Here is a 25,945-nt window from a genome sequence, read left to right as displayed (position 1 = left end):
CCAGCTCCGCCCCGCCCCACCTCCCTCCCGTCATGCACTGCGCGCTCCCGCCTCTCCGGTGACGCCCTGCGCGGTGATTGGCCGCTGGGCCGCCCCGGCCGGAGGCGGGCCGCCGTGGCAGCGAGATTTAAACGGCAGCACCCGGCTCAGTGAGTGCTGCTCTTGCCTTGGGTTCTCGTCCCAGCTGGCTGGCGTCTCGTCGGTGCGTTGGTGTCGAGGGGACTCCGGCCCGCAGCGGAGCTGTGCTGATGTCGTCGTGAGCGCAGTGCTCCCTGCTGCCTCTTCCCTGCGCTGCCTCCCAGGCGCAGCCCGCGGGAGGAAGCGGCCGCTGCAGCATCCTCGGGGGTCCCGGTCGCTGCCCTGCGGAGGAGGCTGTGGCGGAGCCCGCTCTCGCTGCCCGGCGTTAGCCAGGAGCCCCTGAAAGAGGCCAGCGCCTTGTGCCCTCAGCCTGCGGGCGTCCGGGCTTACTTGCCCGGTGACTTTATTGCTGGTTGTGCAGCACCGGAGCTGCAACAGCTGTGCTTTCGGTTCCTGTGGGTCTGCTCTGAGTGGAGGCGTGTGGACACTGGCTACGCTTTCTCCTTGCAGGTGCTGAAAAGAATTGCACTGCCCGTTTTCGTCCCAGAATGGCTTCAGCTGACTATCAGGAAGTTCTCCAGTACTACGATTTATACGAAACAATTGGATCTGGTAAGCATAATCTGTGAATGCCTGTGTGCAATCTGTTTAACTGCTTCAGTGTTTCTCTGACCCTTTCTAGAATAACTTACTGCAAAATCTATAGGCTGTTGCATGCGTTTTGGGGGATGGAATTCTGAAAATGCAGTCGGAAGTTGGTGGCAGTGATCACTTCTTCCTCGAATGAAGACGCTGTACACTGTGCATGCTATGTAGTCCAGCATAACTGTGATATTACAGGCAAGAAAGCATGTCATCACTCTGAGCTGTAAACATCTCTTTTGGTTTTTTTGTTTTTTCTTTTAATTCTAGGTGGGTTCGCAAAGGTAAAACTTGCGCGACACCTCCTCACTGGTGAAAAAGTTGCAATAAAGATCATGGACAAACTTGCTCTAGGGGTAAGCTGAAAGATACTTAAAAGTTGGCAGAATCTTCTGTTGTTCTTGTGGCAGGAACACAGGGATGCAGCACGTCAAAGTGCCTGCTTGTCCTGTTGACTATTGATGAATGCTGTAGACTTGAAAGAATTGTAACAGAAGACCACAGATCTTGCACCCTTTTATGGGGAGTGCAACGCTTGCTGGCTGTGAAGTTGAGGAAGCTAAAGATTATGACAGGAATTCAAAGAGAATGCTGATGAGAATACTATTTTACATCTACCCCTCTGGTTTTGCTGATCGGTACAGCAGAATTGCAGGGGGGTAATGGCAGAGCTGTTGCTGCATTGAATTTGAGCAGTTGAGCTGTATGCTCTCAGCTACATGCTGCGAAACTGTGTTGAGCAGTAGTCTGATGTTTACTGTGAAGTAAAGGCTGTCAAAAGAGTTGGTAATTTCATAGCTTGCTGTTGTGGTCTTTTAGGATAGCTTGTCTTCCATCAAACTAGAAATTGATGCCATGAAAAACTTAAGTCACCAGCATATTTGCCGGTTGTATCATGTGATAGAGACATCCAAGAATATATTCCTGGTCTTAGAGGTAAGAAGTGGTGTTTCTACAGTGGTGAAGGTTCCTGGGTTTAGCTGTAGTAGTAGATGACAACAACTTAAATAACTTTTTAAAGAATGGTTACATCTCAATGATGACCATGTTCAAGATACTTTCGTTTAAGAATTAAGCTTGTAATGTGTTCCATGGTTTCTTTTCTTCTAAAAGCTGCTCCTCACTGTTGTACAGTGAGTAGAATAACTCTAATTCCTACCTTGCACTTCAGCTGTTTTAAAATAGCACCAGCAGGACACACAGGACCCCAGAACTCCTGTGTGTTTGTCACCTCCTTGGCAATTTGTATTGCCTGTGATGATAACGTGATGCATCTGTTGCAACATGTCAGGCAACAGTCTGACTTTTCAGTATGTTTGGTGTGCTGCAGTGCTGACCCAGGGCATGCTTGGGCACTACTGCAATAAAGCAGAGGGAGTGGACTAGCATCCTCTAGTTGCTGTCCAGTGCTGCTGTTGTTTTGATTTCATTGCTGTGTTCTAAATACATTCTTTTCTTCCTGTCTTCATGCAGTACTGTTCTGGAGGAGAGCTATATAGTTATGTAACCTCCAAATGCCGTCTTTCTGAAGAGAGAAGTCGAGCATTTTTTCGGCAGATTGTTTCAGCAATTGCTTATGTTCACAGTCAGGGATATGCCCACAGGGATGTCAAACCAGTAAGTATGAATAGGAATCAGATTTGCATAAATAATAATGATCACCCACTTCTATTTCTTTGGGAGCTGGAGTAAGTTATGCCTTCTCCTTTCTCTTGTGCTTAGAGCTCTTTATCTAGCAAATGTCTTCTAAAAGAGCATTGTTTCTACATGCTAGTACATTCCTCAGCTGAGCTGGATGCGGCTATACCTGAGAAAGGAGCTTTCTCTGAAAGAGCAGAACAACATGCCCTAGCTGGGAGTGGAGCAGAGACATGGATCTGACTTTAAATGTTCCTTAGGTGTTTTTCTATCCCTGTTATTCCAGTTTGTATCTGGAGAGTCTTCATGGTGCTGCTCTCCTACAAAACGATTCTGTTTTCATCCCCAAAGGGAAAAGTGACACTGATGGTTTAAACAAGCATGGCTAGACAGAGGATGGTGGGGGAGATGCATGTTATGGGACCCATCCTGTAGCTTTGCTGTCATTGCAGAGTTTAAGCATAGGTTTAGGGAATGGAAGACTTGAGTGCATTTCTTCTTGAAGGGGTTAGGAATTAACATTTTTAGGGATGCTCTGAGAAAAGCAAATTCTTAGTGCACCAGCATTTTCCTATGCAGCTCATGAAACCTTTGTCTCCAAAGGTTTGTGGAAGGAGTTGGCTTGTAGCTGGAGAGCTGGCAGATTCATAGGGTCATGTAATAACTTGGGTGGGAAGTGACTTCTAGAGGCTTCTGCTTGAACCTCCTGCTAAAGCAGTGTCAGACCAAGCTTCCTGGGTCTTTATCCAGTCACATCTTTGACCTGTCCCAAGGATGAGACAGTGCAATCTCTCTGGGCAATCTGTTCTGCTCTTCACTGTCCTTATAAGGAGAAGGGCTTTTCCTGATATCCCCTTTGAGTGTCTCTTGCATGCCTGTTGTCTGTGATTATCCTGCTGCTGCTGTGGAGAGAGTCTTCCTGCCCTCGTAGTTATTATAAGTTTCTACTGAAGCTTTCTCATATAAAGGCTGAACAAACATGTCTCCCTCAGCCTCTCCTCGTTGTGCAAGTGCTCCAGCACCCTGAGCAGACGGATAGCTGTCCACTGAGCTTACCTCAGTTTGTCTTTACTGTACTGGGGGACAGAAACTAGGCACTCTATAATAGCTGTGCTAAGCAGAGGACTAGGAATAACTTCCAGTCTCCTAGCTGTGCTTCTTCTCATACAGGCCTTGATATTGATGGCCACCTCTTCTGCCAGGACAGACTGCTGCCTCTTGCTCAGCTTGCTGTGTGACATCCCTCCTGTCCTTCCCAGGCCCCTCTCAGCAGATAGGAATTAGTATTCCCCATCCGGAGTATGGGATGTCCTCATCTGCAACCATTCAAAAGCTCCAGAGGAGAGCTTTCGGTAGATTCTAGCTGCTAATGATAGGAAAAAGTAAGGGGAGGGAAAGCATAATTTCTTGGACACTTAGGTTATAGAAGCATTCATGACCATTTTCTCTTTTATCAGGAAAATGTACTGGTTGATGAGGAACATAATTTGAAGCTGACAGACTTTGGACTTTGTGCAAAACCAAAGGTAAGAGTATTGGTTGCTTTCCAGAGCAGAGCTAAATCAGCTGCTGCACACACATACAAAATGATATCTGACTTCAGAGTGTAATGCAGAGACTTGCCCACAGACCCTAAATTCAGGCTGTTTGCATCCAAGCTGTCATCTGATGGCTAATTACTTGGTAAGGCCTTAAATGCATGAGAGAGCAGGTAACTGCATGTTATGACTAGACTGTTGGGTCGTTTTCTTCTTATACTTTTATATCTTTTACCAAAATCTAAGGCAGAGATCGTCCTATATGTATATGATCTGCTGTCACATATAAAGGCCTGTAATACAAAGCTTATTCTGGTGTGCATTTTTTCCCTGTTAAGTTTCAGTGGGTATGTCTTCTTTTGAAAAAAGACTTGTATGTGTGTGGATATCATGGACAGAATCAAATAGTTTATTCCAGTTCCATTTAAAAATCCTCTGGTTCCATATGCTTGTGCTGAGTTGTTTCATGGTTTTAAAATTAGTTCCTGAGAGCCCTTTATATTTGTCAGCTTTTAATATGCGAGGTAGTCGCTGTTAGAAAGCAAACTAATGGGAAGAAAGTCTTACTGATTGAATGTCAGCTACTTGTCTTCAGATCATTTTATTTGACTCGGGTTAGAAGGAACATCTTACAGGTGATAGACAATTATACCATCATATTGACGGTATAATGTCACCCTATTCTGATATTAGGACAAAGCCCAGGCAAAGTACTAACGTGGTTTTAATAAGAAAGCATTTTTAGTGGTTCTTCACAAAGTTATTGCTTTAAATATTGGTATAAATAACAAGCTAGCCTCCTGCCAGTAGTTCTTTGATCACTTCTTCCAAAGTTCCATCTCTCTTTGCAGTCTCAAAGGGAAGTATTCTTATTAGAGAAGGAGCTGTGGAAAGACTGTTTAGGATAATGGATGAATGAACAGCTTGGGATCTAAATGTTTAGAGGATACTCATGGCCTCACACAATTTTTACCTAGTGAAGCTCTTATTGCAACAAAGCAAAATATAAGTTGAATGTATATGCACAGCAGAGGAAAATGAATCCTCTGAGGCCTCTAATATGCCAAAGAAGACTTAAACTGCATTAAAGCCAATGCTTCTGTGTGATTTTTTTTGTTATTCTAGGGTGGCCTTGATAAACCCCTGCATGCACGCTGTGGAAGCCCAGCTTATGCAGCACCAGAGGTGATTCAGGGCAAACCATATATTGGCTCAGAGGTAAGTAGCACAGTTTTGTTAGGGTCATCCCCATGCCCCCCACCTCCAACTTCATGTATTTAAAGAGGGTGAAGTTCATATAGGCTGACTTGGTTTTGCTCTCGAATACTGCTTGGTAATATCACCTTAGGTAGTTCTCAGAAGCTATGCAACTAACCTCAATGGTCACAGCCTGAAACAGCACATGGTGCCCTTGGCCATGGATCATGTAGCTGGCTATTTTGTCTCTGACTAATCTTTTGCTGTCTCCATTTGCTGCTCCATGTTCTAGTGCCCTACAACACAGTAACTTGAACTCCTCCCTTCTACTGCATGTTCTTTCAAGCAACAATTTGTTCTTTTGGTTTATCCAGCTCTTGTTGCAGGTCTTTGTGTGGTCTCAGTATCTTGTATGCTTTACCAGGCCTGTCTTTAGCTTGAAATTCATGTAGGAAAACCTGTTCTTTGTACCTCACAATGTAATAAAATTTGAGAGAAGAAAGAATGTGTTTATTCAGCTTGGATTCCGTGTCCAGAACACCAGGACCTGCCTTTCTCAATCGATCCAAAATGCTGTAACTACAGTCCCCCTCAAACTTCCTAAACAGCTCTGCTGTTAAATGACATCAGGTTTTTTTCCTTTTGCATACCTTCACGCCACTGTCCTTGGCCTTTAACTCCTGCTTTCTTTTTTTTAGTTTTGAATTCTGTAAAGTCCAGTGCTTTCCAAGCCTCCTTTTTCTTTATGTCTAAATGGAAATACCAGTACAAGGTGGTACAAGGCACATGGACCTTGTCATGCCTATCCAGAGAAGAAGCAGTAGGGCTTTAAAGTTGATTGTAACTGGTGAGAGCTCTTGTAATCAGTAATACATTACCATATAAAATCCCTTGTGATGAGGCTTATTTCATTTTTGCCAGTGAAATCCTTGTAGGTTGAAGGTAATGCAGCAATTTGGCAACCAAAGGAGAGGATATTGGTTTAACAAGTGCTCTAGCTTGAGTGAATTAAAAATTGAATTTGGGCTGTATGCTTTCACTTGGCATAGAAAGAGTTCTGTCGAGAATAAAGGAGCCTACTTTTCATGAGTTGTATGTGGGCTTTGCCAAAGTGATCTAAGCCCTAAAACTTCTTTTGCCACTCACTTCTATATCTTTTTTTTAGGTAGATGTTTGGAGCATGGGAGTACTGCTGTATACTCTACTGTGTGGCGTTCACCCCTTTGATGCTGCTGGTGATAATACCATCGTGTCTGTCTACAGGAGGGTACTGGTAGGTATTGCTGGTGCTAGAATACACTGGGAACAGATATTGCTAAGCATTATGAGAGGCCTTTTCTTTTCTGATGGCAGAACCTGGTGAGCTATGCCTGGAGTAAAAAGGCATATCTGCAGAATTTTGTTATGCTTTGCTACTTTTCCTACTGCTATTTTGGATATTGTTGCCCTCTTTGGTGGGCCTTTGCAGTACTCTAGCTTGGTCCTGTAATATGATAGGAAATTGAGTTTCAGGAGAAACATTTTCTTGCTGGTGGACTGGAGGTTTTTATCTGAGCCTTTATCTGGCTTCTCACTGTTGTATGGGATGGAATTGCAAGTCTGTCACTTGATTTACCAAAATGAATGTTTTGAAATGTTAGCTGTTCTCATTTCCAGAAAAAGCTGGATTCTGCATCTGCTATTATGCTTTCCTCCTCCAAAAAGAGAAGGAAATGTAAGACACCATAATAACAGAAAAAGTTGAATAAATAGTAAGTCATGTCATTCAGTAATTGGTTCTGTTTGACTTGTGCAGCTAAATGGCTGGTGTTCCTCTTCATACACACACCTGTACCAACCACTTCCAAGCTGCCACAAAACTTATGTCAATAAAGCTTCCAGTAAGCGAGTGGGGTGAGGAGCTGCTGTGTTGCATTAAGGGCTTTTCCTTCCTCTACCTCTTTTTCCTTCTCTCGCCCAGAGTCTATGTCAAACAAAAAAACCCCAAAAACCTCCTCAAGGTGTTGAAGGGCTACAGCTGGTCTGTGCAGGGGTGCAGAACAGTCAGAGCTCTATAAAGTGCAGGGTTATTTCCTCAAATGGCAGAGCTTTTCAGTCTGAAATTGGAATTGACTTGAATACCTTGACAGGAGATCTGCAGTGAGCTTAGTTTAATTTGTTGTAAAGACTTAAGCACCACTACTACCTTTTTTTACTTTTATATTCACATGAATCACCATTAAAATGATATGGCTTTCCTACTTGCATAATCACAGGATCTCCCACCTTGGAAAGGACCCATAAAGATCACTGAGTCCAACTCCTTGCTCCTTGGCTACCTGAAACTAAACAATGAGACTAAAATGTTGTCCAGATAATGTTAGCAAGCATTGGCAAGTTATCAGTAAAATTGATGTTACAGGTCATCAGTCAGACTTGAGCTACTTTTCCCTCTCTTCTTGTGGTGTGAACTGTGTTGTTTATCCATATAGTTAGTATACATTGAGAACTTGCCCATTTATATGCATCTTTTGTAGGATGACAGAAAATCCTTTATGCTGGTCATTACACCAAGATGCAGAACCTGGTAAATGATCTGTGTAAGGTATTAATGCCCCTAAACTTGTCAGTAGTTGCAACTTAAGCAGAGAGCTTAGATGTGGAATGGAGATCTTAAGATCATCAAAAATGATTTCTGCATAGTTACAGCTGACTGACATGCACAGGAAATAACAGCTGAGCTATATGACTGACAGAATGTTGGCCAGTGAAACTCTGAGTGAACTGAGACAACCAGGTTTTACAGCTCCATCTGGATGGGGTTGAAGACCAGTAACATCACAGGTGTCAAGATGCAGGCTTGCAATTTCCACTTTAAATTTGTTTCAATTTTATGTGGTTGTGAACTGAAAATTGCTTGAAATGAAGACACTTACACACTATTGTGGAATTCAATTTCACACATTATAGGTCCTGAAACTTACTGTAATCTTGACTCAGAACTATTGTTCCAAGTCAATGTAATAATCTGCTGCTTGAATCTAATTAGGATCATATGACCTGCCCAGAATGTTCCACATCTATTCATTTGGGAATACTTGAATAAATGTTTTTACTTTTTAAATGAAAAATCAAGCATGCGATGTGACTTTTGTAAAAAAAAAAAAAAAACCAAAACAAAAACCCCAAACTCCACAAAAAGCACAACAACAAAAAACCTAACCCAAACCAAAAACCCTCCAAACTTATTTCTAGTGATATTAATGCATTTTGTAGCTATTGCAATCTATTTTTTCCTTCTAGCCCTGCCCTCAGTCAAGGAGGTGCTAATTTTTTTTCCTTGTCTTGTAGCACTATATAAAAATAAAATGCAGATTACATGTGTTATTTGACTTGGCTTAGTTTCGGAGTAAAGCTGCATTGTGAAACAGGCTACAAACTATTTATAAGTATCTTATTAGCAGTGTCTGTAAAGATGGAACTTCAGTGCTGTAACCTGTGATGGGAAAGCTATACATACTCTGCTTAAACACGTGTTGCATATAATACCAACTGTTTTGTTATGGAAGCGTTTGTTTGCAGAAGGAAGTCTTCCATGGCAGAAGGATAGTGATGTTATTTCACAATGGATCTTTACTCTTTGGGTTTTTTTCCTCCATGGAGAAGTAAATGATCCTTGATGGTGAATCTGGTTTGTTTTTTAGCTACTGTTGTTGTATCTCAAGTCTGAAAGCTGTTTTCCATTTTCTTCTAATCAAAAATTTTAAAAGTAAATAACTTAATTGAAAAACTTATCTGTTAGATCTGTAACCTTTTTGCTGTCTGCAGTATGAACAGAGATCAAAACTCTGGTACTAGATGTAACATGTAAGAAAGGAAAAAGAAAAAGAATAGCTTAATGTTGATAATGGTTTATTTTTGTTCTACAAAGGAGGGATTTCAAGGCATATTCACATTTCAAAGTGCTACTCTTGACATTCATACTCCAACATGTTTATTTCTGAAACCTCAGTATTGAGTTGATATGAGGAAACAGTGCTGCCGCTAAAGAGCGGGTTAGCTGCCCAAGTGGACCAAGATGGAAATGTCACACAAGCTGGGTGGGTGAAAACTGCAGCTGATAGTTTAGGCATGGCATTTTCATTACTAATACAGCTGGGGTTTATTACTACCATTAAATTTAGTTGAGTCATTCTTAAAGCTAAGTTTGCGTGTGCCTGCTGTTCTTTTTGACTGAATACAGATGTTACTATCGTCCAAGTATTTTAGCAATTCCTGTTGAGCTGGCTGTTCAAGGTTTGTTCTAAATCCTCTTTTCTGCAGAACGGACAATACAATATTCCAGACTGGCTCTCTCCTAGCAGTATGCTGCTACTTAACCAGATGCTTCAGGTATAGGTGTTGCTTCTATTCAATAGGCCTATAAAGTACTGTTGTACAGGTCAGAACACTGCATCAATGAAATACTTAAAAGCTATGCAATGTTTAAACAAGGACTTTAATTCTTACAAATTTTTTAAGAAAAGAATAATTTTTCTTCTGCTGAAAATTCTTTGAGAAGAAGGATTTGGTATAGAAATTAAAGCAAAGTTTAGGTGATTAAACAAAGTCTTCAAGCAGCCTGCATTTGGGTGTTTTTGATTTTGCTATAGAAACAACAGCTAATGAATAATAAAAATAAATGAAGCTAAATGTACTGTACATGCATTTGGGCCACACTTAGGCCATCTAGCCAATGCTAAACATTCCTGGAACAATTATTGTAACAGATTCTGGAACTGCTCTTTGCAGCTCACGTGTTTGACCATCCTTTTGGCAAAGCTATGAAACAGCGTTGGTTTCCACTTTGGCTTGTAACCACCCTAACATTCTGAGTAGAATGCAAATTGTTCTGTCAGCTCGTCCCAAGGATTTCAGCTGCGGTTTTGTTCCCCACTAGGTGGACCCAAAGAAGCGCATTACGGTTAAGCAGCTGTTACATCACCCCTGGCTCATGGAAGGTTATTCTCGTTCTGTTAAGTGGCAAACTGACTACCCGGTAAGTGCACTTGTTGGATGAACACTAGAGTACTTGATGTCATCTTTACTGGCATACTAATGTTCTTATAGTATGAGGGTGTGAAGACATTTCTCTAAAGATGAACTTTGAGATGGCCATGGTTTGTTTCTGATTCTTCTTGCTGTCAAGATGGTGTTCTTTTCTCTGTTGAGGAAGAATTCCAAATGTCTTTTTGTTGTATTCTGCAGCTGATGGCCAATTAGCAAAATAACTGAATTCTCATCAAAATGTGAAATATTTCCGCACGTGGATGACCTGTTTATTCTCCAGGCTGCTTGGTCAATGCTTTAAAGTGCAAAAGGCAAATGTTCTGGAGAGTGTGGTAGACATGGTTATGGTTTATCTTGTATTTAGTCCTCACTGAAAATTGCTAACGTCAATTTGACCTCACTGAAGGTATTTGTCCTGTCTCTCTATCACTACTCTTGTGTAGTAGATAGAGATAGATAGATAGATACTAAGGTAGTATGCAGAGCGGGGGGGGGGCGAAAATGAAGTAACCTAGCTGTCCGGCAGTAAGTACTGAGAAGTTCCTGCATGTTTGCAGCCAATGCTTCCCATTGGCCACCTGATGTCACTATTTCACTAGCTAAACAGCAGCGTTGGCGTGCCTGCAGCATCAGTTCTAACTGGCTCTGGAAAAGAAGTGCGTGTCTGGTAACTGAATATTTATGGAGAGATGGAAGTGTAGCTTCCGTTCTAGTAAAAAAAAAAATCACCTTGTCAGGCTTTCTTCTTTGAATTCACAGGCTCTCGCCAAGAAGTGGCCAGACTGGGAAGTTGTTGAAGTTGTATGACTTTCTTGGTCTGTTCCCTACAACGTGGTTCTAACCATGTAAAACACAAGTCTAAAATTTAAAATCATGGTTTGTTATTGACTCTGCACACTGCATTTCACTATTGTGAAACAATATATGATATGAGACAACTTGAGAGCCTCATGCTTCAATATCCATTATGTTCTTGCAGCTGGTACAACTTGATGAAGAGTGTATAGCAGAGCTTTCTGTGTTTTATAAACAAAGCAAGGAGACTATATTGGATTTAATATCAGAGGTAAGAAGTATGCATCGGTACTTTAATTGAACACTAATACAGTAAATAAACTTACTGTATTATCAGACTAGTCTCAAGTATGACACTTCTTAATACTCTTCAGATTTAAGGAGCCCTTGCAGAACTCCAGAATCTAGCTATACCTTATATCTATAGTTCTGAAGTTTGAATTTGTTGGGTTTTTCTTATTTTTCTCCTTTAATTGTGCTCTTGATGTTTCCGCAACCTTACTGTAACTTCCCACCATGCTAAAAAAACCTTCTGAATCTCTTAAAGTCAAAATAGACTTAAAAAAATTTATAGCTGAACAACAGATGCCATTTGCTGGGTTAACTCTTTGCTTTGAAATGGCTCAATTAAGGGGAAAAACAGAGTTAAGAGAAAAATACCAGAGCATCACCCAGACTATAAAAATCATCTTTTTGGAGTTACTGTTTAGTTTTTACAGAAGTGAATGTGTTTGTCAGTTTTGAATACAAATGACAAGTTGAATGGGCTACCACTGCAAGAACTGTACAAATGTTAGCAATGACATTGCAGGCTATAGAAGAGACTTAAAGCTGGAGTACATGTCATGTTTTGACCTGAGTCTGAAAATTCTCCCTTGAAATTGAATTTTTTTGCTTCTTTCTACGTAATAGCATTGACATAGTTCTTTGCTTTGGAAAAAAACTTTTAGGTTTTCCATGTACCTGTAGTAGAAACAGATTTTTTTTAAATGCTTGCAGTACTTAAGATGGATTTGTAGAGCTAATGCTACTTGTTCTTCAGTTCTAGGAAATAATCTGAGTAATCTGTCTATATGGGGAAAAGTCCTTCCAAATGGGTTTGTGGAGTTTGCATAGTCCTTTACTGGAGGACTTACAATCCCTTATAGCTATTTCAGACTAACCGTACTATGCTGCAAACCTGTCAAGCATTGTACCGCTGTTCCTTACAGAAGCAGAGTTGCTGAAAGTCATGCAAAAAGTTGGTGTCACTTGAGGAGGAATGGGGGGCGGGGAGGGAGCAGACGACTTCCAAAAAAACTGAGACTTTGGTTGAAATATTGGCTAAAGCAAATTCATAGCTTTGCCATTCATTTCTTGATCTCAAACTGTGATTCAACTGAAGTCTGAAATTACACTTAGGGTGATCAAACATCAGGGATGCACATCAGGTAGAAAAACCTGAAATGTAGAAATTTTCCAAAGGTCGAGCTTGCTTTGTACTTACAATGTTTTCACTGAGGAGATTAAAATGCTCTTTTTTTCGTCCCTGTCGTCCCTCCCACAGTGGAAATATGATGAAATGTCCGCAACGTATCTCTTGCTTCAATCCAAGAAGGCTCGTGGCAAGCCTATTAGCTTAAGGGCTCCATATCTAATGGGGCATGCCAGTACAATGCAACCAGTAGGCTTCAAGGTAAGTTTTCAAATTCAACAGGATGACATACTGATTAAAATGCTGCTCTGCATTAAAAAAAACTCTGCCTGGGAAAACAGGCTAGTGCCCTAAAAATCAGTAAGAGAGCATGAGTGCAGTCAGCCATAGTCTTGGTCATTAAACAGTTCAGTCTCCTTATTAACATGTTTTAGCAAGTTGGGCTGCTTCTATGAATTGATATTACTAGAATAACTGTCTGGGACAACATGGTGCTTTATAAGCATGATGCAGAATCTCCCCTTGGCTACTCATGTAAACGTACTAAAATTGCCCATTGTCTGGCCTACATGATCATTCCAGATCTTTCTGTGTGATGCCCAACTCCTTGCTGTGCTCTTTCGTGTTTGTCTCTTAAGTATTTTTGTACCTAGCTGGTTGCATTTAATATGGATTAGCAAGGAAAGTCTTCTGAAACATCCTGGCATGCCACCTGGGCAGCCTACTTTGGGATGACATGGACACTACATAAGCCAGTGGTCAAAGCAGAAATACCCACTCCCAGAGAGGGCTCCTAATTTTGAATAAAGCAAACACATTGCTGATGTTTTTCTGATGAATTTGATTCTCAGGTGGTTTTGTGTATCTTAGAGTAATTTCTGTTCCTCTGCTTTGGTAGCAAAGTGCAAATGGAGTATTTCAGAACTTGTCTAAAGTTGCTAAATTCCTTGCAATGTCATATATAATATGCAGCTACATGTGATGTCAATGATACTTGTCTGTTTGACAAACTCAAAAGCATTCAGTAAAACTGCACACCTTCCTGTTATCCATTCCCCCTTGAACTGTAGATATCTGTGTAAAATTGTTAACTAGCTATCTGAATGTGCTGTTCTCTGCATAGAGGCAAGCACTCAAATATTTTCTTATGTTTGACTCAATTGCATGTAAATCATTTCAGTTCACTCGTACAACTGCTTTGAAATACAGGTGAGGAGAATTCTAAGATTGCCAGTGCTGGATATCATATCATGAATCATAAGTGTTGCTGAATGTGCATAATGTGATTTCCATGATTGTGGTGGGTTAGTGTTCTACACTGTGATAAGGTGGAGGATCTCTAGGTTCAGTAGTGCTGATGCTATGAATTACTTCATGTCTAGTGGAGTCCCAGATAAATTTATCTGGCTAATGCTACTATTTAACATTTGCATTATGCCTTTGTATGTGATTGAAAATCATGTCTACACAACACAACAATCCCTTAGTCACCCTACAGCACTCGGGACACAACTTACCTGCATGTAGATACTGTGAGTGAACATCAACTGAATTTGCTGAAATACCCAACTGGCAAAGCTCTCTGGCTAGAGCGGGTCTAATGTGAACACGAGCAAGCAAACAGAACATTCAGCTTAGCCAGTTTCTGAATTTAGTGGCACAAGTTTGTACATAATGCTGCCTTATTTCAAGCAGCTTCATGTAGAAGGATAGGATATTCAAAAAAATTCACCATGGCATGAGTTTCATCTGGAGCACAGCAGCTGACAAATTGTATTCAGGCATTTGTATTGTAACGGAATGTGAGTTCAAATGCAGTATCAGCCTGTTAGCTTCTTGGCTGTAGCTAGCAGCCCTCTGGTAAGGGCTTTTTAGTAAGTCATCATAGCAGATCAGATGGCATACTAGGAAGGTCTGTTTCTATTCCAGTAGTAATGAGAGATCTGATCATTGCAATATCCTTGATCATGGGCCGAGAAACTTAGCTACCAGCAGAACTTAGCTTCCTAAAATGAACTCATGATTTAAAATAACTGTATGCAATTTCACCAAATTGTATGAAATGGGTGCTTGCAGAGGGTTTCTTGACAATAACAAAAGGTGTTCAAAATTTGGGATACTGTGATATACATCTGATTGCTAACCTTCACGGCTCAGACTGCATACAATCTGGGCTGAAGTTATGAACCCTGTGATTTAATAAATTACAACATTTTTCACAGGTAGCAATTAGATGGAGGGTGCTGAATGTTAGTTCAAGTACTCTTGAAGATTGCATAATCATATGTTTTGGATGTAACTTGTTTACCTTTATCCAGCCTCCCTTTCAGACTTTACTGCATTCTTTTCTTGGGTTCTTTCCAGCTTATTTGGCTTTCAGTAAAAAGAGGTTATGGTCTAAGTTTCAAAATCAAAGGCAGATATCTCTTGTGAATTGCTTCTTTTCTTGACACAGGTCATGACAGATGACTTGATAATGGTGCTTCAAGAATAAGTTCACATCTGCTTTTGATACAAATGATTAGTCATATGATAAAACTTAGGTCACCAGCATGGTATCTTCCATTAGCTGTTAGCCATAATTAGAAACTTAGAAAGAAATAAGATTTAGATCTCAGTGACACTTTTCTGACAAAGTCTTACTTTTAATTGTGCAGTGAAATCTCAACTGAATTTTTCTTTTCAGTCTGAAAAAAACATTAGATATGAAGATAGGCCAGACTGCAGTGAAATGCCACATGTATTTGGAGTTTTCTGATTCAGCTTCACTGTTTGAAGAATCTGCATTAGAAGAAATTGTTCTAAATACTTGCAGAACACAGCAGGTGCTTGAAGAACAAATACTAAATCCTTAAAAAAACCCACTGTTCTTAATCCAAAAAATCTTATTCTAATTGTACATAAAACTTATTACATATTTAAATGTTTGGTGGACCCTGGCCAAGGGGAGTTACAAACTGGGTGAAGAAATGCTTTAAATATATAGCTGAACATAAATTATGGCTTTCTCTAACTGTAAGTCATGATTCATTTGATGAGAACTTGAGCTTTGACATTTGATTTGCATAAAACCAGCATCTAGGGAATAAGTAAATGAGGCAATGAGAGTTTTAAAACTGATGGAAAAAAGTTAAGGTACAGCAAACAAGATCTTGGATCTAGGCTAGAGCTTGGCAAGTTTTTAAAGAGGTTCAGCCTGTCTGTATTGAACAAGAAAATCCAATGAAGCAATTAAAATTATACAGATAAACTAAATGAAAAATCTTAGCTGTGTTTAGATGAGCTGGGGAGGAATAGTCTTAAATGTGCAAGCTGAAGAATTTAGAAGGAAATATAAATAAATGGCAAATGACATGAGATGTTTATTAGCAAATTATGGCGATATATAGCAGATTAGAGATATCAAAATATAGTATTGAAGAGTTTTTAACTATTTTGCTCAAAAGGCAAGCATTGTATTGTATTTTTAACCTGCTTCAGTTCTAGAATTTCCTTGTCTGTAACATTCCTGAATGTGATCAGAATACAGCAAAGGATGTCTTTTTTTTTTGTTACATCTCTTGTAGCATTCAAGGCATGATGCTCAACTGGATGATACAAAATTCACAACGTCAACTTCAGTGACAAGAAAAGGGGCACCAGAGAAGCATAAAAACAAAGAGAATGTTAGTCCAGAGTCAGCTTCAAGAAATGAAATGCCCTTTGCACTTCCTGCAAAGAGTCAAATTGAGATACAAGTACAAACCACACCTGCCTTCAAAGGTATGTTGATTGTAACTAATGAAAACTTAGAACACATATGTTGCTTAGGAATTATTGTAAATTCAAATATGAACATGATATTTGTGTATCTGAGACATCTGTTTCGGGAAGGCTTAACTTTTTTTGCTGTACTGGCAAGCCTGGTCATTCTAGTACAATCTAGTAAGGTGCTGCAAGAGGTAATTTTAAATTATGAGTTAAAAGGACATGTTAACTGTACATTAATTACTGAAGTCATTGCTACTTACAGTATTGCGTGTACATGCCTTTTGGCACATATGACATGGAGTCCAGTGCTGTGTTCCTAAAACTTGTATCTGGTTCCACTCTTCCATGAAGGTTGAACACAATTTACTCACCGTTTTTTCTTTGTTATTACCTCAAGTGAAAATAAAGATATGCTTTTAGTCAAGTGTGCTATTATTGCTGCCTCTAAGAGAAATCTAACTTTTGAATTTCTCATGGTAGCATATGGGCACTTTCACAGTAACAATCTAGTGTGGCAGTAAAAATCACAGAATGGTTTGGGTTGGAAGGGACCTTAAAGACCATCTAGTTCCCACCCGGCTGCCATGAGTAGGGATAATTCCCACTAGACCAGATTGCTCACAGCCCTGTCCAATCTGGCCTTGAAGGCTTCCAGGTATGAGGCATCCACAGCTTCTCTGGGCAACCTCTTCCCATGCCTTGCCACTCTTACAGTGAGGAATTTCTTCCTAATAAGTTATCTAAATCTACCCTCTCTCAGTTTATAGCCATTCCCCCTTGTCCTATCAGTGCATGGCCTGGTAAGAAGTACCTCTCCAGTTTTACTGCTGACTGCTTTAGGTACTAGAAGGCTCCTATAAGGTGTCCCTGGAGCTTTCTCCAGGCTGAACAACCCCAGCTCCCTCAGCCTGTCGTTCCAGGTACTGAGGGACATTGTTTGGTAGCAGTTCAGTCTTTGCAGGCTGATTCAAGCTAAAGGCATCTTGGGCATACTGTTGTTCAATGACATCCTTTGTAAAGGATTTAATGAAGTGCACTATAAAGACTAGTTGTTTATATGAGTCTGGTTTTTGTCTTAAGATTGTATATGGTACTTTGCAGACTTGTGAAGTTAGACTTTGTGGTAAGTTTAAAAAGCAAAAGTAGGTCCTTTTTATGAAATAGGAAATGCAGGAACACTGTTTCAGCTCATGTTAGTGAGATATTTCCGAGGATTGAACAACTAAAAGCTAACTTTTTGTTTCATTGAAAGACTTTTGATTCAGGAAGGGTAGTATTAATGCTTTCACAGAGAAAAAAAAAATGTGGAAGTATCCACTGGAAATTTTGAAGTCATCATTGTCTAGGGCCAGGTGCAGTTCTGTAGGGAGCTGAAGTTTCAAGTGTTAAAGTTGGGTTTAATTGTAACAACTCATTTTCTGGCTGTCTCACTTGGTGTTTGCTTGTGCACATTCAAACTATGCTCCACAGACCTCTGTCAATGTGTGGGTAATAGAACTTTTTAGGCTATTATATAGTGTGTATTATTAAACATAGCTATATAAATTTACACCCTTCATACAAGGGAAATGGCTTGGTGAGTAACACAACTATTCAACACAGTAAATTGCTCAGTATTTATTCTGGGACCAGTGGCAAAGCAAGAATGCAAATCTAATCCTTTTCCTTTCCAAATTTCTAATATTGAACTGGATTGGTTGCTCTAAGGCTTGATTTGTAGAGCCCTGGGGAAATCAGTCACAGTTTTAATTTGCAGAGTAGGGGTAGTATTGTTGTTATATTAAAAACTTATTTTTTCATTCTGAAGATACAGACCTAAGATAGAAAAGAGGGCTGGTTTTAGAAATAAATTGCTAATAATGAGAAATCCTTGCTGAAGAAAAGAAAATCAGTTATGCAAAAACATACCTGCTTTGGCTTTCTTTCAGAGAATCCACTCCCTGTAGTCACCGCAACTAAGAAACCCACAAACACAGACGAATTGTCAGCAGCTGAGGCTCTTACAGAAAGAAGGTAAACGTCCAGTTATTCGTGTGCATTTCTGACTTGGAGCAGGACAACCTTAATCCATGTACTGCCTGGGAAGCCTTGTTACAACAGCAAGATGTTGTTTTCATTCTTTTGGTAGAAAACTTGCTAAAACCTCTTTCTACATTCACTAGAAAACAGTGAAGGCAGAGAAGTTTTAAAACTATGTGACTTGACTTTTCAGAATATATTCCTATTTTTCATAATGTAAGTTCCTTCTTATTCTAGTTCCCATAGAGCTGCAGTTTCTATTTACATTTCTGGGTTTAAATCTCAACTGAATTCCCAACAGAAACTCTCATAAAGCGCTGCACTTGCTTTGGTTTTCTCCATTCTGTCAGGTCTGTTAATATTTTAGTGATGTACCTGAAATGACTAATTTCTCACTGAGGAAAAATAACAGGTTAATTTGTTCATGTAACAGGTGTTCAGGGGAGTTGGATCCCGACTTAACTCAGATGGTTACCAGACAAAAGAAGAGGAAAGCCAAACTACTTGAAAATCTTGAAAGAGGCCTAGATAGAATGACCAATATGCTTACACCAAACAAAAAGAAACTATTCACTAGAGATTGCCCGAGGAAAGTGAAGGTATGGTTTCTGGAAAAAGTCTAACATGGAAAGAAGTATAATTATTGAAAACATCAAACACCCTTAGAAATGCTCTGTGAAAACTTCTGTGATCTGACTTGCCTGCATTCTATAGTGAGGGGCAGTTGCTCTTACTGCATCTCTGTTAACATGATGATGTCCCAGTTATCACCAAGAGATGTCATGTTAATCTGGGCTCAGACAAGTCACCAGCAGATCAAGGGAGGAGTTTGGTTATTGCTTTTCATATCCCATCTAAACCAAATGTGAGGGAAGCAGGTTGGTTTAAGGAACCCTAGATGAAAATTTTTGATCTTGTTATTTGTATTGAGATACTGCTAGCTCTCACACTAAAAAAAAAAAAATATACGTATATTACTTTGATAACGTTCCTGGCTTAGGTTTCTGTGGTCCAGGAGTGATATGTCTGTTCCATGATAGTCTTTAGTTGTCAAGAGAACCTGAGATTAAACTTAAAGCCTAAATAACTACACCTTATGAAAAAATTTCTGAACACTGTCAGCATTGTTTTGATGTCACTGCATCTGAGCCAGTTGGCTACTTATTTTTGTCTAAGTAGCAGTTCCTCAATGCGTGGCACAGCACTTAAAAATTAATAATTTTTAACTGCCAGAGTAGAGTGACGAGGTTGGGATTAGCTTTGTGGAATATGCATCAAATGGCATTGGCATAATATAATACCAGTGTCGTGAACAGAATTGTACGGATGGCTCAGAAGCAACTAAATAATACTTTAACAGTTACACAAGAAGGAATTTATACTTGAATCTGTAGGTAACACGTTGGAAAGACATGATCAACATGAACGAGACAAGGCTGTTATAAGGCATAAATGGTTCCATAGAAATGAGTGATGTATACCTTCAGCTGACTGGCTGCTGGAGCTGTGGCTGTTAGGACACCTACTGTACAGTAAGAGCTGTCTGTCAGTAAAAGGACCACTCTGTGTTTTGCAGCCAGTGTAAATGGAATTCAGCTACTGTATTCCAGTTGGAAGCTTTTCTCAGGGGCTTTTGTCAGAGGAAAGGTTTTCAGTCTTACAAGTTCAGGACGTATGTTGGGCTCCAAACCTGACCAACTCATCAGACAGGAGTCCAGACTGCAAATAATTCAGGAACCTAAGCAATTGGAAACAAAAGCTAGATCTTCTGTCTCAAAAAGCTTTTATCCTTCTGCATCAGTCTCCCTTGTCCATAGTGTATGCAAAATTACTGATGCATGTCTAGGTACACTGGAGCACGATAGGGGAAGACAGAACTTTATCTCAGTGTTACAGCAGTTGTTGCAAGGAGCTGCATATGCTTTAGGCTGAAAAAGAACTGTAAGAACCAATCTTTTACTCTGACTTTGGATCCTCAACCTACATTCATTTCTTAAGCTATTTTATGGTCTTGTCTTCTCTCACCTGCTTCTGTGACTTCAGAAGCCACATAGAGCCTTTGTGGCATATTATACAGTTGGCATACACTTTCTCCCGTTACACAGGGATGTCTGAAAGCTGTTCAAGAAGACGCTTACTAGATGGAACAGACTCACCCAATATTAGGTGTCATACAAAACCTCTATAACAGTAAACTTAGAAATAGTTACCTTTTTTCTTTAAGCAGAGTGATGCTTTAGCATCTAGCACAAGACACATGGTGTCACGTGTGTTCTGTGGCATCAAAGTGCTGACTCACAGCTGGGCAACACACTGTAGGCAATCTTCTAGAGGTGGAGCATGCTGTAGGGTGCTCCAAGCACAGCTGTGAGGCTGCCTTCTGCAGTCCTTTCCAGGAATCGCCTCTGGCTACGTGCAAGATTTCTCTTGCCTCTGTGCTGTCCTGGCCCATCACTGCTACTTTGGATTTTATGATTGGGCATGCTTTAATATTAATTGTCCAGCAGTTGTTGTTTAGTGTTCCTGTTGTTATGACAATGTGTTGATTATGATAATATTGGGAAACTGAAGCATTTTAGCTGTTCTTGATGAAAATTTTTCATGATGTCTTCAGTTTTAGAAGAACAATTTTTTTTAATGAGCTGACTACTTTTAGGCATGCAGTAATGTTACCACCACTCAGCTACTGAATCCAGACCAACTGTTGAGTGAAATAATCACTGCGCTTACAAAGAATCATGTGGAATATGTTCAAAAGGGGTAAGTGTAAAATGACTTCAGCTTGTATTTGTCTAGTCAGTATTCCAATCCTTGATAAAGCAGAGTATGTAAACTTACTTTCTGAGCCCTGCTCTGTAAATTGCAGCAACTTTCTGTAAAGTGTACGGGCCACTAAATGAATGTGTGCAATAAAACTTGTACACACAATGCAGAACAGTGTTAAATGAGCTCTAACAGAGCTCGTTGATAGAGATGAATTGATAATAGTTAGGTAGCCCTTAGGCTGAGCTGAATTTTGTCTCTCTTGTGAAACTGTAAATACAAAAGGTTGGTTAGGGTGCAGTCACATGACCGAACTGGACAACTTTGTGACATGTTGGATACCTTTTAATCCTTCTTTTTGGCAGATAAGACATAAGCATTTAGCAAAAAGATTCATATATTTTCAAAACTGCACGGAATCCACACGCATTATGTGGATTACTTTAATTTGTAGAATTTACTAACTAGACTAAGTTACTGAGAATAGGATTGGTTCCTAGTTCTGATCAAAGCTTTATGTCAGTTTTCTAATTTCCCAGTGCATGAAAGAAATGTGCTCAAGAATATGCATTTTATCTAAAGTTCTTGACCAATTAAATGGGAGTCATTGTAGATTGTCAGGGTATACTTCAACCTGTGCTACATTTCCAAGCTCAAAGTCTGGAAGGATACTGAATTGTATAGAAGAACCTTCTCCAATTTTAATGATTTAAACTTTGCATTCAGTTTTTCCACTTTTCACACCAGCTGAGCTGTAATGAATGTGAGAACATCTCTGTCCTTCCAGCTCTGAGAATGGGGATCTGTGGCTGGGGGTGGTGCCTGTGGTTGGGTAGGCTGTTGGTGCTACACATGGGTACTTGAGCATAAGAGTGTTCTAGGGCTAAAATATTCACAGCTTTTAGTCCACTAAATTCTGGGTGGCTTCCCAATATTCTGAATAGCAATGGGGCAATTTCTGTCAAGTGCCTTTAACTCAAAACTGAATTACAAAACATTAAATTACTTCTATTTTATATATATATAAATCAATTACTGAACATTAAACAGTTCAATAATTATGTTCTTTGTTTTGTACAGTTATTGCCTGAAATGTGAAACACTGTCTGTCAAGTTTGAGTTAGAAGTATGCATACTGAGTAAACTCGGAGTAACAGGTCTCCGGCAACAACGGCTTAAAGGTGATGCCTGTGTCTACAAGAGAGTATTGGAAGGCATCTTATCTAGCTGCCAGCTGTGATGGGCTGATGTATGTACTGAGAAAGTAGCAGGTTTGCACCAAAGTTTTAGTCAAATATTTTAGAAAGGTCTGTTCAGAAAAGTAAAAGATTTTCCAAATACAGCTATGAATGCTGCAAAACTAATCTTCCTTGTTTTTAACTTTTATTTACAGAACGTTTATTACAAGTTTTACAATAATGGAGATGTTATGTAAGTTTTTCCCTGTCTCCTGCATATTTTACATGTACATGGATTAAAGTATTGGTGTTTGTGCTGAAGTTTATTTTGTACAGTTATCAAGTACATGTGGTACAGAAAGTCATTTGCATAATTCTCTTCTTGTCTCTGCTTAAGTAGGATTTATTGAGATCATTAACTAAGTCACAGCTGTGTTTCCAAGAGTTACACTACATACTCAATGTTGTACAAAATGGGACTGTCTTTAATAACTCTGAAGTCAAGATTGCTAGGATTTAAACTATGATCCCATATAAAACATAACTGCATCTCATTACTAAGCCTTGGTGACACTTAAAAAGTGTATGTACTTTCTGATGCTCTTGTGTTAAGTGCTCATGAGATCATTGTGTCAAGAACAGTAGCACCTTTGAACTGTTGTGAAGGGAGAAGGCATTTGTAACCCTGACTGTCTACATGCAGTTCAGAGCAGCACCTTTAACAGTGCAGAACTTGGGCATGAGAAATATATGGAACTAATAAGTATACACATGAGTTGGGGCCAGCAACCCAGCACCATGCAGCTGCTTGCTCACTACCTCCCCCTTCCCCGCGCCGCCCCCCCCCCCCAGAGGAGTGGAAGGAGCATTGGAAAGGAATGTAAAACTCAAGGGTTGAGGTAAGAACAATTTAATAGGTAAAGCAAAAGCCACGAAAGCAAGGAATTGCTCCCCCACTCCCCACGGGCAGGCAGGCTCAGCCATCCCAGGGCAGCCGGGCTCCATCACGTAACGGGTACTCGGGAAGACAAACGCCATAATGCCAAATGTCCCCCCTTCCTCCTCCTTCCCCCAGGGTATATACTCAGCATGACGTCCCACGGTATGGAATCCCTCTCTGGCTGGCTTGGCTCACCTGTCCTGGCTGTGTCCCCTCCCCATGTCCCGTGCCCCCCCAGCCCTCTGGCTGGCAGGGCCCAAGGAACCGAGAAGTCCTTGATTTAGTTGTTGCTGGGTGATGTTTCTACTAAAACTGTCACTGTCCTGTCAACGCTGTTCTCACATCAGAGCCAAAACACAGCACTGTTCCAACTACTGAGAAGAAAATTAACTCCATCCCAGCTGAAACCAGGACAGGTATCAGCTTAGACCAAGGTATGTGTCTCCCAAGCACTTGTGTTGTCTGCCCTGTAGCACACAACCACACCAGGATAAAGCCAAGGAGAAGCAGTGGGAAGACATACATTGAAGCCTCTCTCTATGCAGATACCTGGTAATATTGAAACAAGTTGGCAGTGTGCTACAGTGTGGCATGTGCTGTAAGTAAACCTCATGTTATTGCCCCTTAACTAAAGCCTGAGGCTCATTTATCAAAGGGTTGGGTAGTTGGATATAGTTGAGTGTTGTTAGAAGCTTCCAGTAACAGACATAAGATATGGCTACTAATTAAAACTGTCTGCTTACTATCCATGACCCTGAATGCAGTAACTAGAGGGATTTTTTGTTGAAGCGGTTACTGACCGAAGTAGAAGTGTCTATTCTTTTGTGGTTTTTTTTTTTCTAATGCCAAGTTGTCTCTTCTTTTTAGACATGTAAAGCAATAGGGACGTTTTTAGTGAATTTCAAGACAAAGCAGGAATGTTTGCAAAGGTAGGTGGAAGGGGAAAGCTCCTGCTCCGTGAAACAGTTCTGGTCAAAAACCTTCCAGATGTGGACGGGGATAATAAGAAAAGAGGGACGATGTGAGCAAGAACACACAATAACAAAAATGTGACTGACAGATGGTATGAGAGGTGCTAACGACAACCAGACCCCTGGTCAGTCACTTAATTGATAAGGGTGAGTGGAACATGGTAATTCTTGTTTTGGAAGGGTTATCTGATTGAGGACCTTGTCAAATTGGATACTAAAGGTAAAGGGGGAAGTCAGAAATGAAAAACAAAGCCTGACAGACAGAAAGACAACAAACAAGCCTGGCGAGTCACAGCAGCAGACAGGCTTTCAAGAAGATGCAGCACACCCAGGCTTTTGCAGCTGGTGAGGCTGGCAGCCCAGGGGCCCATGGTGTGTGTGGGTTCAGTGGGATGGTGCCCACTGGTGGGGTGATGTGTGTGTGTGTGTGTCCCAGCCCAGTGCTGGCTGCTGGCAGGGTGAGTGCCTGTGTCCTCCCCCCACTGGGAGCGGGTGCGGGGTATATGCACCTGCAGATGTGAAGCTGGACCAGTGTGTGAAAAGGAGGTCCCAGGTCTGGGCAGGGGTGTCAGGTGGGTGGAGGGTCCGTGCTGGTTTTGGGGTAACCCACAAGTGTGGGTTGCCTGTGAGAAGAGGGTACAAGTGCTGTGTGGTTGTAGCGAGCACAGAGCTCGACCAGCCTGTAAGCAAGGGACCCATGAGGGGTCAGAGGCCCAGGGGCTGGGCAGGCGTGCTGCAGGGCACAGAGCTGTGTCCCTGCTGGAGGCAGCAGCCACACTCTTGACATCCCTTAACAGCTAATACAGAAATGTAAATGGTGATGCACACATAGCACAGGATCTTAAAACAGTATGTGACCCCCACTTGAATTAAGGGTTTGCATTGATAACCCTATTGTTCTAACAAATTAGGGCTTAAAGCTTCATAATGGCACCTAAATACTTCCTGTACCAGACTCCTCTAGCTACAATATTAGATTCCTGTTCGCTTTTTGGATGTTGAAGTTTAAGTTTGCTAAATATCAGCTGGAAAACATCTAAAAATGCGGACAGTGCAGCCAAGGGCTGTAGCTGATATGTATCTGGAGGGCTGCAGTATCGTGCAAGCTGTTTTTTGCTTGCTTGCTTGTTGTTTGAATGCAAACTTTTCCCCCAGAATTTGGCTTCTGCCTGGAACTTGATCTGAATTGAAATAAGGGTAGAAGGTGGAAGGGCCGACTGAAGGAGGCATATTGATAACAATCTAGCTGATGTATGGCGTGATGTATGTTTTATATCCCCAGTCACAACTGCAAAGCCCAAGGGCTGAAGAATTGAAACATTCACTTTCTTTTGCATTCCCTGAGTTTTAATTTCAGGAATGTCTACAGAATTATCCTGAGTTACCTGAACTGGCCACAGTTCAGAAGCACATTCTGTGTGAGTAACTATTTCCTCGCTGTGGTGGCAAGACTGAATTCATGAAAGGACAAACAGTAATCAAGAAGTTTTGTTCCTTCCTTCTTTTTAAGCTAAAAACAACTGGGAGATAATTCGAGTTCTCTTACAAGCTCTGATGTGTGAAATAAGGTTCTTCTTCATAGGCTACCATCCTGACTTATTTTTGTAATATTCTTGCTGTGAATGAATGACATCTGGTGATAAGAATCGGAGAATGGGCAAGAAGCAAGATTCATTTGTGCTTTTTTTGAAACCAAACTGCTGCTATGCTTAAAAATTGACATATATGACATAAAAATTATGTCAGTAATTTTTTTAATTATTTTTTTTAACTGAGATTGCTGGAAGTCTGTTTCAGCTGATCTTAGGTGGAATGCAAAGGGAGGCAAGAACAAGGGTTAACAAATAAAGGAGCTGTTGAATAACGAGGAGCTGGTGGAAGCCTCTGCACAGAGAAACACAGGACCAGAAGGTTTGTCTTGCTTCTCTGTGTTCAGACTACTCTTCTTACAGGCAGTCAGGCTGTATAAAGTTATGTGTATCAGTCAGTCTTGA

General features: G+C 40.6%; 1 protein-coding gene across 2 annotated transcripts; it reads left to right on the top strand.

Moving 5' to 3' along the window:
* Positions 1-308: 308 nt before the first annotated feature.
* MELK (maternal embryonic leucine zipper kinase) lies at positions 309-22,344 on the top strand. Of its 2 annotated transcripts, XM_056325748.1 has the most exons (16): positions 309-690; positions 991-1,076; positions 1,540-1,656; positions 2,194-2,337; positions 3,816-3,884; positions 5,022-5,114; positions 6,259-6,366; positions 9,396-9,464; positions 10,012-10,110; positions 11,101-11,187; positions 12,463-12,591; positions 15,897-16,092; positions 18,009-18,093; positions 18,533-18,698; positions 20,756-20,859; positions 21,943-22,344. In XM_056325748.1, exons 1-16 carry the CDS (start codon positions 627-629, stop codon positions 22,100-22,102), a joined length of 1,776 nt encoding a protein of 591 aa, XP_056181723.1. In that variant the 5' UTR covers positions 309-626; the 3' UTR covers positions 22,103-22,344. The 2 variants fall into 2 exon arrangements, with proteins under 2 accessions (XP_056181723.1, XP_056181724.1); XM_056325749.1 differs by lacking the exon at positions 9,396-9,464 and having other exon boundaries at positions 310-690.
* Positions 22,345-25,945: the final 3,601 nt, after the last annotated feature.

This window comes from Falco biarmicus, chromosome Z, assembly GCF_023638135.1.
Source record: "Falco biarmicus isolate bFalBia1 chromosome Z, bFalBia1.pri, whole genome shotgun sequence".
Taxonomy (NCBI): Eukaryota; Metazoa; Chordata; class Aves; order Falconiformes; family Falconidae; genus Falco; species Falco biarmicus.
This window is presented reverse-complemented; position numbering and strand designations above follow the sequence as displayed.

Excerpts from the sequence above, each read along its gene's own strand:
- MELK (XM_056325748.1), top strand. The coding sequence starts at position 627 with ATGGCTTCAGCTGACTATCAGGAAGTTCTCCAGTACTACGATTTATAC. Across the intron at positions 11,188-12,462 it reads TATTGGATTTAATATCAGAG|TGGAAATATGATGAAATGTC; the intron begins GTAAGAAGTATG and ends TCCCTCCCACAG. Across the intron at positions 18,699-20,755 it reads ATTGCCCGAGGAAAGTGAAG|GCATGCAGTAATGTTACCAC; the intron begins GTATGGTTTCTG and ends GACTACTTTTAG.